Source organism: Mesoplodon bidens (genome assembly GCF_964165515.1).
Source record: "Mesoplodon bidens genome assembly, chromosome: 11".
Classification (NCBI taxonomy): Eukaryota; Metazoa; Chordata; class Mammalia; order Artiodactyla; family Ziphiidae; genus Mesoplodon; species Mesoplodon bidens.
Window position 1 is genome coordinate 78,991,604 of NC_138167.1, and position 18,919 is coordinate 79,010,522.

The 18,919-nt window shown below is 35.2% G+C and overlaps 1 protein-coding gene across 4 annotated transcripts in view; it reads left to right on the top strand.

Annotated features, from left to right (window-relative positions):
• The window catches only part of BLTP3B (bridge-like lipid transfer protein family member 3B), a 99,597-nt gene that overhangs the window by 32,930 nt on the left and 47,748 nt on the right, over positions 1-18,919 (top strand). For all 4 annotated transcript variants that reach the window (XM_081250389.1, XM_081250390.1, XM_081250392.1 and 1 more), the window contains exons 2-7: positions 7,769-7,931; positions 9,145-9,183; positions 10,342-10,433; positions 13,970-14,159; positions 15,015-15,155; positions 17,034-17,204. In XM_081250389.1, the coding sequence (XP_081106515.1) occupies positions 7,769-7,931; positions 9,145-9,183; positions 10,342-10,433; positions 13,970-14,159; positions 15,015-15,155; positions 17,034-17,204 (796 nt within the window). The remainder of the gene's footprint in view (positions 1-7,768; positions 7,932-9,144; positions 9,184-10,341; positions 10,434-13,969; positions 14,160-15,014; positions 15,156-17,033; positions 17,205-18,919) is intronic.

Sequence of the window (18,919 nt, forward strand, 5' to 3'; positions counted from 1 at the left end):
GGCAATTTAGTCCAAAGAGCCTATAGCAACACTTGGACAAAGCATAGGTAGACACATAGCTAGTCCATGCCTTAATGTTATTTTGTGAGTTTTATTCCCTTTGTTTACCTAGTGTACACTTATTGAAAGTGTGCTTTTCCTCTATCAGTTAAGTTAACAAATGTGACTGAAAAACCATCCTTCTGTCTCTGTTTTTGGAAGGAACATAATTATATTAATGAATGATTGGGAAATATTTGTGCAAAACTGAAATATATGCTAAATGAAAGCCTCATGTATGAATAATAGAAGATAAATAATTTGACATGTCCACGGCCTACCCAGTATAAGAAACCAACTTTCTAATAGCTGTGGATGTGACAGTTACCAATACATCTTCAGCTTCCTCTTTAAAATATTTTAATAGATGAGCAGTATTAATATGTTTTCAAGATTAGCTCCACAGCTCTGCCATTTTAAAGTCCTGTTTGGATAAGCTTGAACTTTTTTGGGGTTTTTTTGGCTGCACCCCTTGCGGGATCTTAGTTCCCTGAGCAGGGATTGATCCCACACCCTCGGTGGTGAAAGTGCAGAGTCCTAACCACTGGCTTATAAGGGAATTCCGAAGCGTGAACCTTTTTTTTAAAAAATATTTATTTATTTATTTTTTTCGTTGCGCTGGGTCTTAGTTGCAACAGGCAGGCTTCTTAGTAGCGGCTCCAGGGCTCCTTTTTTTTTTTTTTTTTTTTTTTTTTGCGGTACGCGGGCCTCTCACTGTTGTGGCCTCTCCTGTTGTGGAGCACAGGCTCCGGACGCACAGGCTCAGCGACCATGGCTCACGGGCTCAGCCACTCCGTGGCATGTGGGATCTTCCCAGACCGGGGCACGAACCCGTGTCCCCTGCATCGGCAGGCAGACTCAACCACTGCGCCACCAGGGAAGCCCTCCAGGGCTCCTTAATTGCGGCTTGCTGGTTCCTTGCACGTGGGCTCCTTAGTTGTGGCATGCAAACTCTTCGTTGCGGCATGCATGTGGGATCTAGTTCCTTGACCAGAGATCGAACCCGGGCCCCCTGCACTGGGAGCATGGAGTCTTATCCACTGTGCCACCAGGGAAGTCCCCCCAAGCTTGAACTTTTGATATTGCTCCTGTTAAAACTATAATCAATGCCTTCATAATTTAAACTCAATAAAAAGCAGGTCAGGAGAAAGAGAACTCTTGATTGGATATCTGTTTTGTATCAGATACTTTACATATTATCTTTAATCCTCACTAAAATTTTTTGAGTTGGTATTATTTTCTCCATTTTACAGATGAGGAAATTGAGGCAGAGGGGTGTCACAGTAGGTGGCTAAACTAGAATTCAGATTTGTTTGTCTGACTTTAATTAAGGTCCATGCTCCTTGCACATGTTGTCCCTTTGGTATGAACTAAATTGAAGATAGAATTTCTTGTGAATAACATTTTAATCTTTCCATCTTCCACTTTTGCGTATTGAAATCACAGTATATAATTTTGAACCTTGAATTTTCACCAGGCACTATAGTATAACCATTTCTTTATAATTCTCAACACGTATTGCTTGATATATATGTAGGCATAATGTATCATAATTAAAGGGATTATTGTGGACATTTAGGTGTTTTCACTTTTTTCCTTTTGTAAATATCATTGAGGTGAACATTCTTGTACCATAGCCCGTTAAGATGTTGCGTGATTTCTCCACTAATCACCCCTCCTTGTCCAACACTAAGGATATATAGTCAAATGTTGTATTCATGAGTTAATCAGATTAGTTTTTGTCCATCTGTCCCTCTGTCCTTTCTTCCTATCTTCCCCTTGAATGTGGTTACAGTATTTTTTAATACAATTAGGTTCATTTGTTTCAGGTTGCTTTCAGTTTTAGGTATTTCCCCTCTTCACATTCTTTCTTATTTTATTTTTTGCATATATAGAGTATTAATATGCTTTCCAAAATCAAAACTGTTCAAAGCCAGTCCCTCTTCTTGTGTACTCTATGTGCTTCTAATCAAGGATTTTATTCCATCTGTGTCTGTCCATCAGTAGTTTTCTTTTCTCTGCATCATGGTCGTCAACATAAAAGCCTGCTGAATTTCCTCTCACCCAAAAAAGGAAAAAAACAAAAACGATTTCTCTCCTACCTCACTGGCCCTTCCTTCTTAATCGCCTTTATTGGTTACTTGGCCTCTTAGTGGTCCTTGACCACAGTCCTTGAGCCATTTCATTTTTTGTCTCCATCTTGCAATTGTAAATACCATATATAACATTGGTGATTATTAAATTTGTATCTGCAACTACTGAATAAGATTTGAATATCCAGCTACCTAATTGGTATCTCCTCTTGGATATCTAATAAGCATCTCTTAATTAAACTATTCCAAGCCTAAATTCTGATCCTTAATCCCAAGCTTATTTCTCCCTATGTCTCTGTACCCCAATAAATGGTGGTTCTATCCTTCTGTTTGCTTAGATCAAAAACCTTGGAGCCATCCTTGACTTCAGTCTGTACTATCAAATCCCGTTGGCTTTACCTTCAGAATATGTCTAGAACTGTTCCCTTCTCACCACTTCCTACTCTTCCATCTTGGTCCAAGGCAACATCTCCTCTTACCTGTCTTATTGCAGTAACCTGTCTGGGCTCCCTGCTTCTGTCCATGGCCTTCTTTCATCGATTCTCAATAGAGCGATCCTTTAAAAATCCCTGTTCTTGTCAAAAACCATCTCCAAGCACTCTCATTTTTACTCAGAGTAAAAGCCAGAGAGTTCTTAGAGTGGCTTAAAAGGCCTCACATGATCTGGCCCTTGTTATTTCTCTAACCTCATCTCCTTTCATTTTTGCCCTTGTTCATTTCCTCCACTCACATTGGCCTTGCTATTCCTCAGACCTGCCAAGCATGTTCCTACCTCAGTTTTTGCCCTTAGCTTTTCCTCTGCCTAGAGCATTCTTCCTCCAGATATTTGCATAGCTAGCTCCTTGGCTTTCTTCAGATCTTTGCCCAAATGTCATCTTTTTAATGAGGCTTTTCCTGTCTACTCTTTTCAAAATTAAAAGGTCCTCTGCTTGCACCTCCTATCTTACTTTTGCTTTGTTTTTTCCATAGTTATCAGAATCTGACTTTTTTTTTTTTCAAGAAAGAAATGGAAAATTTTATTCAAGCCAATCTGAAAATTGTAACTAGGGAGATAGTCTTTCAGAAAGCTCTGAGGACTGTTCTGCCCATTAGAGGTCAAAGCACAGTTATATAAGTTTTTGAGACAAAGGGTTATACATCAAAGGGTTAAACATCAAGGTGACGTTGACAGTTTACATAGTTCAACAAAGTGAGTAGTGGGTCATCATAACCCCTTACATGATTAAGGAGGGAATGCTATCTCCTAAGGAGTTTCCTTGCTGGTGCCAGCAGGAAATTGGTATGTGTGTGTGTGTGTAGACATTCCTGCATCTTCTTAGGGAATCTAGTTAATATATAATGCAGATGCACAATGCACACTAAGGAGAAGGTATAGTGGCTCAAACAGCAGAGAAAATTTCATGTTAAATTTTTTTTCCTGCCTTAAAATAATTTTGTTTCATCAGCAGCCTCATTGAGGAGGTAATATTTGAGTAGACTCTAAGGTGGTGAGGGACTTAGCCTTATGGATATGGTGGAAATAGTGTTGCATGCAGTAGGAGCAGCCAATGAAAAATTCTTAGGAAGAGAGCTTGCCTGGTATGTTTGGAGAACAGCATGGGGACACTGAGGGTAAGAGGTGAGATCAGAACTGTAAAACTAGTATGTTTGTTGGTGGGGGGGGGACCTTTTGACCACAGAATTAACCTTATTCATGAAATAAAAGCTACACATTTCCTATTTACACTATAACTATGTATTATAAAGTCAAGGAAGTCAGTGTTGTTCTTTCTTGGACTTTATATTATGAATATTAGAAGGAAAAGTGGTTTGAAGCTCTAATTTTTTAACTCAATCAATTGTGCAGAAATCACTTATGAACTGTATGTTAATGATTTGAATCATGTGCCTGAGGTCCCTTTGCCAGAGACTTTTTAATTTAATTGGTAGTGGTGGGGGTGGGAAGGGAGGGGGTTGTGCCTGGGCATTGAGTTTTTTAAGCGCTCCCAGGTGGTTCTATATGCACTACTCTGGTACCTGAATACATAAAAAAAGAGACAGCTTTTCTCATTCTGGCTCCAAAGTAGTCTGCTCAGTATGCTTATCATCCTTGCTGCTTCAGCTCACTGCAGTGCCTCATAACTACCTGGAACTCAACAACCACAAACCCCCTCCACAGAAATCCTGGGACCTCTCCTAGCCATGCCATTGGAGGGGAAAGGTAGGACAGGTAAGAGTTCTCCTTTACTGCCCCATTCATAAGTTCCCCACAACACCAAAAAACAAGACTGGGTGTGGGTACCAGATGACTGAAAAGTTTGTGTTACAGAATGACAATGTAAGAGGAAGGGTAAGAGAAGAGGGGAGCAAAATGTTGGCATCAATTGCCTAATAAAAAATTTTAAGAACAAGACTGCCTAATATTCAGTTTCAATTTTTGGCATTGTTGTGGTAGAAAATACCCTGTCTCCCCCACTAATCTGTTTCATTTATGTGTCTGGCACATTTTTGGCACACAACAAATATTTGTTATATAAATGAATGAATGAATTAAAGGGAGCTGAACACAAAAAGCAACAAGCCTCCAACCCATGCTTTCCTGATCCCTCCAATCTTGTTCCCCAGTGGCAGTTGCATTTACCTCATTGTTACCCTATTAGCTCTAAATTATATATTTATGCTGTTCATTCTAGATGTATCAGTGTTAGATCTTGCATACTCACTTTCTGCTAAGATAGGTAAGGATTTTACTAAATTAACCACTCCAAATTTTCCCGACCTACAATACCTAATAAATTATATCACTATTGTTAGCTTTTCCATTGCTTACATTTGTGAGGTTAAATAATATACTTAAATTTGTATTTCTTATTTCAACTATAAGGAGTACCTCTTTACTTTGAATCTGACTTATTATATATTTAACTTATTTCTTAATTCTCTGTGTTCCACCCCCCAGTTAAGCTCCATGAAGGAAGAGATTTTTATCTATTTTGTTTATTGTCAAATCCCCAGTGCCTTTTATTTATTTATTTAAAAATATTTATTTATTTATTTTTGGCCCCATTGGGTCTTTATTGCTGCATGCAGGCTTTCTCTAGTTGTGGTGAGCGGGGGCTACTCTTCGTTGCGGTGCGCCGGCTTCTCTTTGCGGTGCCTTCTCTTTGTGGTGGCTTCTCTTGTTGCAGAGCATGGGCTCTAGGCACGTGGGCTCAGTAGCTGTGGCTCGTGGGCTCTAGAGTGCAGGCTCAGTAATTGTGGCGCACGGGCTTAGTTGCTCTGCAGCATGTGGGATCTTCCCGGACCAGGGTTCGTACCCCTGTCCCCTGCAATGGCAGGTGGATTCTTAACCACTGTGCCACCAGGAAAGCCCGCCCTGCCTAGTGCCTTTTAAATGATAGGTAATCAGTTAAAATTTATTGAATGAATGAATGAATAAAATGGTCAAGGCCTTGTGGAATCAGTCCTCTCTTTGTCCTTCCAGAGTTATCTTCTGCTCCCCTGGCTCTCTTGCTACATGCCAGATGCTGATCTTTTTCACTTCCACTTTATACCATGCTCCCTCCTGCCTCAGAACCTTTATATGTTTTATTCCTTCTACTTGGAATACGCTTTCTTTCCTGCCCCCTTCTTTTCCTTGCCTAGTTAACTTCTATTACTCATCCTTTAGATATCAGCTCAAAAGTCCCTATTTCAAAGAAGATCTGGATTAAGAACCCCTACTGTATTCACTCTTCACCAACTAAACTGAACATTTCAGAAAGGCAAAAACCTTGAGTATACTGCTTGCCAGTGTATGTGTCGGAATAGTGAATCCTCAGTAAGTACTTATTGAATGTTCCCTTCTGCACTAATATTCTGCCTTGAGGCAGTGGCAGGTCATTCCTATATGATTAGAAATGGCAGCCTCTCAGGAAACTTCATATTATTAAATGAAACATGATTGGTAGTAAGTGTGAAACAACTCAGCATCTTTGGTCAAATATGGGTTAAATACGAACTTTATATTGAGAAAGTCAGTGTGTTGACATTTTGTGAGAAGATATGAATCCAGATAAGATCTGGCTCAGGAAATTCTGGTTTAGAGTCAGTGCAGAAGCATGTGCATATTGATTCTTGTTGATGTGTAGGGCACGTAAATAACCTAGTACATTTTGTTACTTTAATATTTAATATCAAAAAATGGTAGAAGACTAGCTAATAACTCCTTTGTTAGCAAGTAGTTAACTTTTTCAGTAGTTTCACTTTTGAAAAAGTAAGGCTGGGTAAAGTCAGCAATTTTTTATTTTGTAGGGTTGTGTTAAGAATTAATATATACGAAAGTTCTTTAAAGTGCACGTGTAATTTATTGTTATTATTACTATTATCATCATTATTAGTTGTGACATTGGGCAAATAAGTTAGTTTCTCCTTATATTTACTCTTGTAAAAAGTGGGAATAAGGACTTCCCTGGTGGTCCGGCAGTTAAGACTCCACACTCCCAACGCAGGGGGCCCAGGTTCAATCCCTGGTCAGGGATCTAGATCCCACATGCTGCAACTAAGAGCCTGCATACTGCAACTAAAAGATCCCGCACGATGCAACTAAAGATCCCGCACGCAGCAACGAAGATCCCACTTGCCATAACTAAGACCCAGTGCAGCCAAATAAATAAATAAATATTTTTTTTAAAAAGTGGGAATGAAAATAGTATTGACCCTAATGGGTTATCATGAAAATTAGTAACGCATGCACTCAAAGAGAAGAGCTTGGTATCCAATAAACCCTTGGGAAATGTTCACTGTTATTTAACTATTATTATTTTCAGTCTTTTCTTTTGAGTTTAAGAACTTTCCTTTTTAAATCATTATAGAGAATTTGAATTCTTTAATTAGAATTCAGGGTCCAGTCTCCTATGTGACTTTTGGCACTTTCATTAAGCTCTTGGCATGATGAATGGCAGTGGTAGCAGCTGCTGCTGCTACTATTTCTAAAGGGCCACCTCGTTTCCTTACCTTACTTGTATATTGGTTAGTAAAATAGGAATATCCACTTCTGTGATATTGTCTGTAGCGAAGTGAACAAAATGTTGTAGGGGATGACTCAAAACCTTGCATAGTTCCTAGGGCTTCCCTGGTGGCGCAGTGGTTGGGAGTCCGCCTGCCGATGCAGGGGACACGGGTTCGTGCCCCGGTCCGGGAGGATCCCGCATGCTGTGGAGCGGCTGGGCCCGTGAGACATGGCCGCTGAGCCTGCGCGTCTGGAGCCTGTGCTCCGCGACGGGAGAGGCCACGGCAGTGAGAGGCCCGTGTACCGCAAAAAAAAAAAAAAAAAAAAAAAAAAAAAACCTTGCATAGTTCCTGAAAAATAGTGGATACTAAGTATTCATAAATTTGAAAGACAGTAAGAACTGGAGCTTGGTTGTGTCTGGTTATAAGATATTTAAATGTATACCAAAAATACTGTAGACTTTGTGTAAGAGAGCTATGGACAAGGGAGATCAAAACAATAATAACAAAACCACATTGAAAAACATGGATTAGAGTAGAGCCTATCATTGTGGTTTTGTGTTTCTTAGTGCTGTTATTACATTCTTAATGCTCTGTATATTTGCAAGAACAACTCAGGGGTACAGTAACTAACACTAAAATAAATGTCAATATATATTCTCTTTCAGATTTACCAAAAATTTATCTCCTGACAAGATAAATCTAAGTACCCTTAAAGGAGAAGGTGAACTGAAGAATTTGGAGTTGGATGAAGAGGTGCTCCAGAATATGTTGGATTTGCCAACATGGCTTGCTATCAACAAAGTTTTTTGTAATAAAGCATCTATTAGGGTGAGACTTTGATATCTGTGCAAGGCATTTTCTGTTTTCATTTTATTTATTTCATCCCTATCTTTTAAAATAAATACTTTGTTTTAGGTAATTCTGAAAAGAAGCATTTTTATTAACATAATTTTAAAAGACAGATACCTTGTATAAATAATTGCATGAATGTGTGCCTTTTGAATTTAATTGAATGTTAATATATATTAATTTATAGGTTTTAATTTTTATTAAAAGTTAATATTAATTTTTAAATAAAATTGTTGATGCTTTATTAATAAAATAATTTGTTAAATTTGGTACATATTTAAATTTTTTTCACACAATTTGTTGTCAAAAGGGACAATTTAAATTTGTAGTTAGTAAACACTACTTCAAATGAAGACATAAGGACTGTTAAGTTATCTTATTCTGGACATTATACTTTTATTTGAAATTCTGTCTCTTTTCCTCATTTGTTTTTTATTTTGAGGTTTTTAAAGCTTTCTTTTAATACTATTTCTGCTTATTAAAACTTAAGCTTTCTTATTATCTTTGGCTCTAATCATACATCGTATCATTTCCTTCTCTTAAAGATTAGGCTTAGTTTGGGAGCCTACTCAGTAGAAATACTGCATGCTAACTTTTCATAAAATTAAAATTGGGCTCCAAAGAGAAGATTGTAGAAAAGTTGCTGTATCCTTTGATGGTAACCTTTAATTTTTGTTCTATCCTCCATAAACCCAAATGTCTACAAAAACATGACATTTTTAGTGCAGGATATATTTGAACATTATTTATTTGACGTTACTTGCATTTAACATTAATGGTCTCACTTTTGTATTTGTCTTGAATACCTACAAGGAGATTGGTTGGAATTCTAGAATTTAAAAAATTGTTAAATGAACAAAACACTGATTATGCTTTGCTGGGAATTCTTCAGCTACAAAATTAAAATGTGTTTTCAGAACTGGGGAAAAAAATATTAAAAGAACCTGAAATTTTAATTTAAAAAGATGACCAAGAAAATAAGGCTAGTAGTCTTTTTTAATATAAAATAGGTGCAGCTGATTTCAAGAGTATGAATGAATTGCTCAGTTTATTATTTTGCAATTTAAGAAAAAAGTCAACTGATATAATTTGGTATGTCTATCACTATGTTAAGAGAGTATCTGTGTTGATTACTGTTTTACATTATTTTTTTAATGATTCATTTTAAAGAAAGAAAAATTTTCTTTTGTAGATACCATGGACAAAACTGAAAACACATCCCATCTGTTTGGTAAGTTCTGAATTGCTTCAGAAATAAACATTATATATGCATATAATCTAACAAATCTAATATGAAACAAAATATTAATATTTTGTTTCATAGAAACATAATCTCATGGCTTCTCTGCTAGTTAACTTTCATTCTATTTTGATGGTACTTAGTTTTCTCAGTCCTTAAATGAGAAGTTTGAACTTTAAAATGAGAGGGTCTTTAAAGTTTTTCAGGTCTAGAATATTATATTGTAAGTTGTTATATTTTGTTGCATTTTTAAACTTTTTATTGATATATTATACTTTATTTATGGGATTCTTCTTTTAATAAAGTTTGGTCCAGACTTTCTGTGTTTCTGCTTTTACTGATCTAATATAATACGTTCTTTAATATACTTTACTTTTTAAGGAAAACTGATCACTTGGTCATTTATCGATTCATTCATACCACAAATATTTACTGAGCACCTCCCCTCTGCCCTGAGGGAACATATTTTTACAAGGTGACTGACAATGAACAAGTAAACAAAACAAGACAGTTTCAGATAATAAGTACAATATTAAATAGAGAATGAAGAATGACTGGAGATGCATTAGTGATGACTACTAAGGACATTTGATCTTCCTTCAAGAAAACCTTAGACTGAGAAAGAAAGTTTTTTACTATGAGAGTATTTACTTTTTCATATTCCTTGCATTTTTCATTTTTTCATAGTTACACATCTTAAATCTCAGGTTTTAGATTGGTTCTATTTATTTTAATTAACCCAGGTTTTAATTAAAGCTCAGGTTTAAGCTTTTAGAGGTGGTTTAGTCCTATTTATTAATAAATAATCTAATTTATCAATTAATAATGTAGTACACTCTGGGATTAGCGATTATACGTCTGTAAAACCTGATGATCTCAGCAGTATATGGCTACTTTTTATAGTTTTTTTCTCCTGTACTCCTGTAGTAAGCTTTTCCACCAGATAATAAGTGCCTTGAGAAAAGACTAAGCACTTTTTTTTAGTATTTCTCTTTTTAGACCTCTAGAGAAACATTTAAAATGACTCTGCTTACTTACTGTTTTCTTTGCTCCTAAAGAAATGAAAGAGAAAATAGTCTTAAATAATATCTACATAATATACATAAAATAAAATATTTAATGTTTACATTTTTAATATATTTTTATTAGTCCTTGGATAAAGTAATAATGGAAATGAGTACATGTGAAGAACCACGAAACCCAAATGGCCCATCACCCATTGCAACTGCTTCGGGACAAAGGTAAGCTATTTTCCATTAATCTGTATGACTGGCAAAGGGAATTTTTTTTCCTGTTATCTGCAGTAATGGGACATAAAGTAAAATTTCCTAACTTCAGTTTCTATTTTAGTCACTTCTCCCATCAAACATTTTACGTTTCAGTAAATACGTTGCAAAAGTAGCAGAATTGATTTTTAGCCTCTTTTATTCATCTTGCTTTCCTTGATATTAAATACTAATGATCAGTCAAATGCAGAGCAGTAGCAGAAAATGAAAGAAGAGCTTAGGCATTCTAAATCAGATAGTCTCTTACTTGGTCTCTGAATACTTTCTCTGTATAACATTTGTTCTATGCATCAGTGGAATTTTAATGACTCTTAAGAGTTAAGTTGATGCCTTAAAAAATTATAGACCTTTCGGATTACTCTAAAATTCATTAAATATAGAATGCTCACACTTTACACAGATTGAATTTTGATAGATAAAAATCAGATGTTAATAAAGTAGGAGCATAGGGAGCATTTCACAAAGCTGCCTTGAGAAGTTAGAATAGTTCTTAAAAAATAGATCTTCAAAAACTTGCCTATTAATCTTTGCGTTCAGTAAATTTGGATCTTGTATTATATATCATTTCCTCAAAACAGGTTTTCTGCACTATTTTTGGATGGTGCAGCTATTCATGTAAAACATTTACATTGATTTTAATGTGATTAGTGCCTCCTCAAGTTGTACAACATGGCAGCCCTGAACATTTACAGTATTCTAGGTGCTGTATAAAACCAGTGATAAACTCTTCCTGAGAATGAACATGCACATACAGATACACACACATACTCTCTTTCTTGCACTCCCATATTTCCCTCCTCTTTCACCAAGGTTGAGCCACCATTTATTAATGCATTCTGTGAGAATACCTGCAGTCTGATCAGTGGCTTTTCGTGTGGGAATCAAATGGTGATCCATCCACTGCTGAGAGTTGACTGAAGGCCAGATTTATCAGATATACAGTTTATATTTGGACTATATGTAATAGTGATGGGGAAAAGAGCTTTCACATTAACTTCTTTGTAGTTTACATATTTTCCAGCAATTTGAGATTTTAAAGTTTAGATTATGATTTCAGGTTAGATAGAGTAGGTTGGAGCAGTTGATCTTAAAATTGACTAGACTCAGAAAAATTGGAGAAAAAGTTGAGATGTTTATTAGACTATTAAAAGGGCAAAAGAAGATCAGGAAAGTTGCTATAAACAAATGATCTATTTTAATTAGGTGTGGCAGAAATTAGGTATTTTCTTATTGTATGCTAAGTGTAGTTGATAGTGTTCTTCCCAATTCATGTTTTTATAGTATCAACAAGCTTTATAATTTTGGCTTTGTAATCATATGATGGTAATCCTTATATTGTATGGTAGTATGTTAATCTATTTCTATGTTTTCCAGACTTGCCTAATTGTAGCAATCATTTAGGGTGCTTATGAAATTCACAGAGTTTTTTAGGCTTCTCTTTTAAAATTATGATTCATTAGGTCTAGAATGGTTATCAAGAATATGAATATGTATTTTCAACAATTCTTTATAGTCATGCAATTTAAGGAAACACTGATCTATTTGATTTTATTTCTAGCTAAGAGACTAAAAATAGAGGGAAATTAACAATTAATAGGGTGGCCCTTCCTTCTGTGCAGAACCTGTAGGCTAACAATGCTCCCACAGATTGATGGTCTAGGAAACTTTGTAAATTCAGAAATTTGATTTTATCACTTCACATGAAGGAGATAAACATCTAAGTGAAGATTAACCAAACTCAGAAGAGACTTATTTGTAAACTGAAATTTCATTTATAATGGATGACATAAACCAGAAACATGTAGACATTAGTCATTGAGTCCGCCTTCACCCTTCTGATGGTAAATTGTCCAGTACAATTGTAGCACTTTTTAATGTGCATAGATTAGAGTAGATGGATTTGGATATTCCAAAGGGTATTCCCAGATAATTATTATAGAAATATTCTTCCAACTCCAGGAATATTTCTGTCTAAGTGACCAGTATTTGTCCTTAGGATCACAGCAACTCCTCCCTAGGATGCTGATGAGGTCTTCCTCTTCAATTCTCAATTTTCTAAACCCCAGGTAGACAACCACCTTTTTTTTTTAAATAACAAAATTACCTCAGTCAAGCCAAGGACCGTATAAATTACTACACATATACCACTTCACTTAAGGACCACAGCAACCTTTTGAAATAGGTATGATTTTCATTTTACAAATGATGAAACTGAGGCTCAGAGACTTCCAATAGTATTAATAATAATATACTACTATTTATAATACTATAAATAACAGTTATATCTTTTTCAGTATCATGAGTCCAGAAATGGGCTATATGGTTCATATGCATTATTTCATGCAATCTACATATAACCTACAAAGTGTACCTGATTTAAAAGATGTCATCTAAATTTTAGAAAAGATGAGTAATTTTATTTATTCATTAAGATAGTAAATCAAGAAGCATAGCAGCAGGTATAGAGGAGCAGTGTGCATGATCATTAAAAATGATGGCCTCACTTTTATGCGTGTTGGCTTTGAAATGTGTGAGAGGCAGCCAGGTAGAGCTGTCTGGTGGACATTTGAATTTTACAGTCTGAAGTTACAGCAAGAGATCTGGATAGTGATATAGATTTAGGAATAATGGTCATAATTGAAGTAAGGTGCCAATTTGGCAAACTTTCACCACCCCCCTGCCAAAATATACTGATAGTCTATATTCAAGTCATACTGTACTTACCATTCTTGAAATGTGACCTTTACTTTATTATTCTCCATGTCTTTGCTCATGCTTTTCCCTATTCTAAGATTTCCCTTCCTTTTCATCCCTCCTTGAGGAAAGTTCATCTTTCTTTCCTGGATATATTTCTCATTAACTATAAACAGTTTCTTCCTCTACCAAGTGTACTGATGATTCCTTTTTAAAAACACTTAATTACAGACAGCCTCATGTTTCAGTTGCTAGGATATGTGTTTTTTTTTCCTACCCAAGTAACTTGCAAACCCTGTAACACCACTACTCTACTTTGGTTTTCTTTATGTCCTAGCATCATTCCCATTGTAGATGCTCAATACTTGCTGAATTGAATTAGAGAATGTGAACTTTTTCTGACCTTATTTCTAAATTATGAGATTATATTCCACTTGGCCTCTGCAACCTTCTTTGTGTCAAGAATTTAGCCCTCTTACTTACTTCGTTGATGCCAGTTGTCTGCACTAATGCTTTTTGAGAATAGGCAACTTTGGAAGGTGATTATAATAATTTAGAGAGTAACTTCCAATTTTAAAAACCTTTTATCATTTTGAGAAGAACATTGGTTTTTTTTTGTAACTTACATGTAACCAGACTAGATTATTGTTTTAACAAAAATGTGTTTTGTTAAACAAAAATGAATACTATTATGGCAGTTTGTGTACTTGTGTGAGAATATTAACAAAACTTTTTCACTTCTAATGATTTTATTTTGGTTATAGTGCATTATATTTTGTTCTGCTTTGTTTTCCCAGTGAATACGGCTTTGCTGAAAAAGTAGTTGAGGGAATTACTGTTTCTGTAAATTCCATTGTCATCCGCATTGGAGCAAAAGCCTTCAATGCATCCTTTGAACTTTCCCAGCTACGGATCTATAGTGTAAATGCGAACTGGGAACATGGAGATTTAAGATTTGCTCGTATTCAGGATCCACAGAGAGGAGAGGTAAAGATTTTTTCCTTTTCTTTCTTTGTTTAAAAAATGTTTTAGTCATTGATTATACAATGGTGTGTTAGTTTCTGCTTTATAACAAAGTAAATCAGCTATACATATACATATATCCCCATATCTCCTCCCTCTTGGGTCTCCCTCCCACCGTCCCTATCCCACCCCTCTAGGTGGTCACAAAGCACCTAGCTGATCTCCCTGTGCTATGTGGCTGCTTCCCACTAGCTATCTATTTTACATTTGGTAGTATATATAAGTCCATACCACTCTCTCCAATAAAAATGTAAAAAAAATTTTTTTTTAAATTTTTTTAATAAATAAATTTTTTTAAGTATATTTAAAATAATTACTTTTTATGGTTGCTTATATTCACATACTACTAGATTTACTTTTGCCCTTTAACTATACTTTTCTCTTTACTGCTTTTAATCATTTAATTATATAATGTGCATATTTTAATGTTTTTACTGTAATATTTCAACTTACAGAGTTAATGAGTCCTATTTTAACTTCTTAGCTTCTCAGAATTGAATTTTAAATATACATAACTAAAATATGTTTTTAAAATTCTTCTTGGTTACATAATTCAAGTGTTCTTTGTGCTTTATATTAAAATTAAATTACTTAGAATAAAACTGTTAACAGCTTTACAGATGATGAATATCATTATGAAGATGTGTTACTGAATTTGGAATTCTACAATTAAAAAAAATTAAAGCATAGTGAATAGATATAGAATGTCATATGAAAATTAGTGAAGAGATACATTTTTATAATAATTTTGTTTTTACAAATCTACATTTTTCTTATTCTATTTTGTGTAAGTGAAGCTAATCTCTATATTCTCTTTAGGTTTTGACCTTTAAGGAAATAAATTGGCAGATGATTCGAATAGAGGCAGATGCTACCCAAAGCTCACATCTTGAAATTATGTGTGCTCCTGTTCGATTAATAACCAACCAATCAAAAATCAGAGTCACACTTAAAAGAAGAGTAAGTCAACAGGGTTACCTTTATGATTTATGTGGTAACTATTAGAATTGATGAGAAATTTAAAATTATTTTTTAGCTGTAATATTGGCATATTAAAACAGTGCAAAATAAAAGGAAATATAGTGCCTCAAGCAATATTTGAAGAAATCTAGTGTAATGATAACATTTTTTAGGTTTCTAAGTTTAATATTTAGATTTTTTTAATGTGACTTTATTTGGAAATAGGGTCTTTTTAAAAAATTAATTAATTTAATTTGTTTATTTTTGGCTGCATTGGGTCTTCGTTGCTGCATGTGGGCGTTCTCCAGTTGCCGCGAGTGGGGGCTACTCTTCGTTGCGGTGCACAGGCTTCCTTATTGTGGTGGCTTCTCTTGTTGTGGAGCACGGGCTCTAGAGCACAGGCTCAGTAGTTGTGGTGCACGGGCTTAGTTGCTCCGTGGCATGTGGGATCTTCCCAGACCAGGGCTCGAACCCATGTCCCCTGCATTGGCAGGCAGTTTCTTAACCACTGTGCCACCAGGGAAGCCTGCAGATTTTTATTTTTGATAAACTGAATAGATTTCTCAGTTACCAAATATTTATTGAACATGAACCGTTTTATAATTTTATTTCTCCTTATTGAATCTTGCTCAGGAGTGTGTAAACGGTAAAGTCTTCACTATTAGTAACCAAAACAACTAGTTTTAGAAGGCTAAGATATGACTGGTAATTTAGATAAATAGGGACAATAGCTACTTAAGGATGTCAGTATTTGAGAGTCCACTGTGGATTGTGATGAAATTTAATGAGGAGGAGTAATGACTTTTTAAAAAACTTGGCTCAATTAAAATCTCAACAATATGTTTTCTAGTACCAGACACAAATCACTGTACTAAATTAAATTGAAAATAATTTTTCAGAGTATGACAATACAGATATTCTAAAATGTGAAATATGGTTAAAATAGCATTTCAGTTTTTAATTAAATTTTTTTTTTTTAAGATTTATTTATTTTTGGCTGCATCGGGTCTTAGTTGAGGCATATGGGATCTTTCGTTGTGGCGCACGGGCTTCTCTCTAGTTGTGACATGCGGGTTTTCTCTTCTCTAGTTGTGGCGCGCAGGCTCCAGGGTGTGTGGGCTCTGTATTTGTGACCTGTGGGTTCCAGAGCACGTGGGCTCTGTAGTTTGCGCCGCGTGGGCTCTAGTTGAGGCGTGCGAGCCCGGTAGTTGTGGTGCATGGGCTTAGTTGCCCCACGCATGTAGGATCTTAGTTCCCCGCCCAGGGATTGAACCAGCATCCCCTGCATTGTAAGGCAGGTTCTTTACCACTGGACCACCAGGGAAGTCCCTTTAATTAATTTTAATTCCCCTTTTTCTGCTAGAATTACAGTTGACCCTTGAACAACACAGTTTTGAACTGCATGGTTCCACTTATATGTGGATATTTTTCAATAGTAAATAGTACAGTACTACGTGGTCTGAGGTTGCCTGAATCTGTGGATGTGGAGGAACCTTGGATACGGAGGAACCTTGGATACAGAGGGCCGACTATAAGTTATATGCATTAACCCCCGCATTGTTCAAAGGTCAACTGGGGTTGAATTAACATAGGTAATTATATGATTTATTAGCTATAAATGAAAAATTAAATTATATAAATACTTGTACCTATATAACTTGTTCCTGTTAAAGTACAGGATTCTGTCAGTCTTTTTTACCACTGTATCTCCAATACTAGGAGATATTCCTTCCATATTATAGGAACTCAATAAATATTTGGTGAATAAGGAAGGATCCATATTTAAACCATTGAAAAATTTAAAACTTTTAAAAGATACAAGTGCATTATAAGTTTTATTTCTTGTCTTAATTTTATGAATCATTTTTTTCCTGACAGTTAAAGGACTGCAATGTCATTGCAACAAAGTTAGTTCTAATGCTGGATGACTTATTATGGGTTTTAACGGATTCCCAGTTGAAGGCTATGGTACAATATGCAAAATCTCTTAGTGAAGCAATAGAAAAATCAACAGAACAAAGGAAGAGTATGGCTCCTGAACCTACACAGGTATGCTATTATATGTTAATAGGAAAAACACTTCAGTTTATATGTAAATGGTTTAAAAATCAGAATGGTTGGTTGTTTTCTTTATGCAAAATAGATTATAATACTTTGAGTCCAAGAATCTTCTTATATATCTTATTATATTAATTTTACCTACATGGTATCTATATGAAAGCATATATTAAATGTATTTCTGTCTATATAGTGCTTATCTTGTTTGGAGGTCTGTGCTTGGCATCAGAGTTACTGATAACATAAAAGTATTTTGATGTTATAAATACTTCTTTTCAGGAAGTTAAAAAAATACAATTTAAAAATTACTAAAGTAAGTGCAAAAGGTAAAAACCTGGGTAATTATAGTCAAGGGAAAGAATGTAAGGATTAATATTAAAATAGGAAACTAAAGCCCTAGGGAATTGCTGAAGTTGAACAAAAAACTGTTAGAATTGTCTGATGGCTGGGACGAAAGTGGGGGAAGCTATTTATTGATCACTTTCTTAAAATCAGACGCATTACTAGTTTTTTCTTAAAAGAAAAAGATTTTCTAATCTTTCCTAGTAGTAAATTCTGAGAATTTGACATGAAGATTTTTGTAGAAGGGACATTGAAAATCCCAATGTGTAGCGTCTTTTGATAATTTTATAAGTATGATTGACTTTTTATATCTATCCAATAAAGACTTAAAGGATATTGTGAAATCATACTTCTATGAATTATTTCATTAGAAACAGAGTAATTACATCTTAGATATATAACTTGGTGATCTGGCTGGTGCATGGGCTTTCCTGTTACTATCAAATTGGCATTGTTTACTGCCTGTCTGCTTTGTCATAAGGTGCAGGGCTACATGCTGTGGATGTAAAAATAAATATTGCCTGATCCTGCCCTCAAGGATCTCAGTGTAATGGGGAATCAAATATAAAACAAATCATTGCAGTTCAACGTATATGCTAGAGTGCAAAATTAAAAATGGGGATGAGGAGATTATAGAAGCACAGAGAAGTTTTAATCAACTGCTTGTGGAGTTTGGAAAGGTTTCACAAAGAGGATAATGAAGTTAAGTCTTAAAAATGAGTAGAAGTTTTCAGGTGAGGGAAAGGGTATTTTGGATGAGGAAATAGAATCTGCAAAAGTATGATGGTGTTAAAGAGCATGGTATTTTCTGATAAAAATAAGGGGTTTGGTGTTCCTAGAGCATTGTTTTTGAGAGTGAGGTGCACATGCCTTGTGAATATATGACAACTTTCCAAGCTTTAAAGAAATTGTTTCACATCTTCCATTTTGATGTGTACGCTTCTTAAATTTGGGCTACTGAGAATGTTCTTGTGTTAAGTTGTCAGACTGGTTCTCCCTTTCCATAATTACTTGTATCCTAGTATCCTACTTTACAAATGAAAGGCATTCTTCTTACTCATCCTCATTCTTACTCTGATGGATTTGTTGGGGGTGGGGGGTTGGGAAGGGAGGGTTTTGACTCAAAAACCTCTGGAAAATAAGACAGGCAATTTGAAATATTGCTGTCCATGTTGGAAGTGAATGACCCATGACAGACTAAAAATTAGGTGATTCCCACTTCTTTGCTTTCAACACATTTGAAGGAAGTTTAATAAATGTCAGCTGCTAGACTATTAAAAATAATTTTTTACAATAGATCACTTTGTGAATCCTGGCATGTAACTTGAAAGAGTTCAAAGAATCGTGTCACATTGCTAAAACAA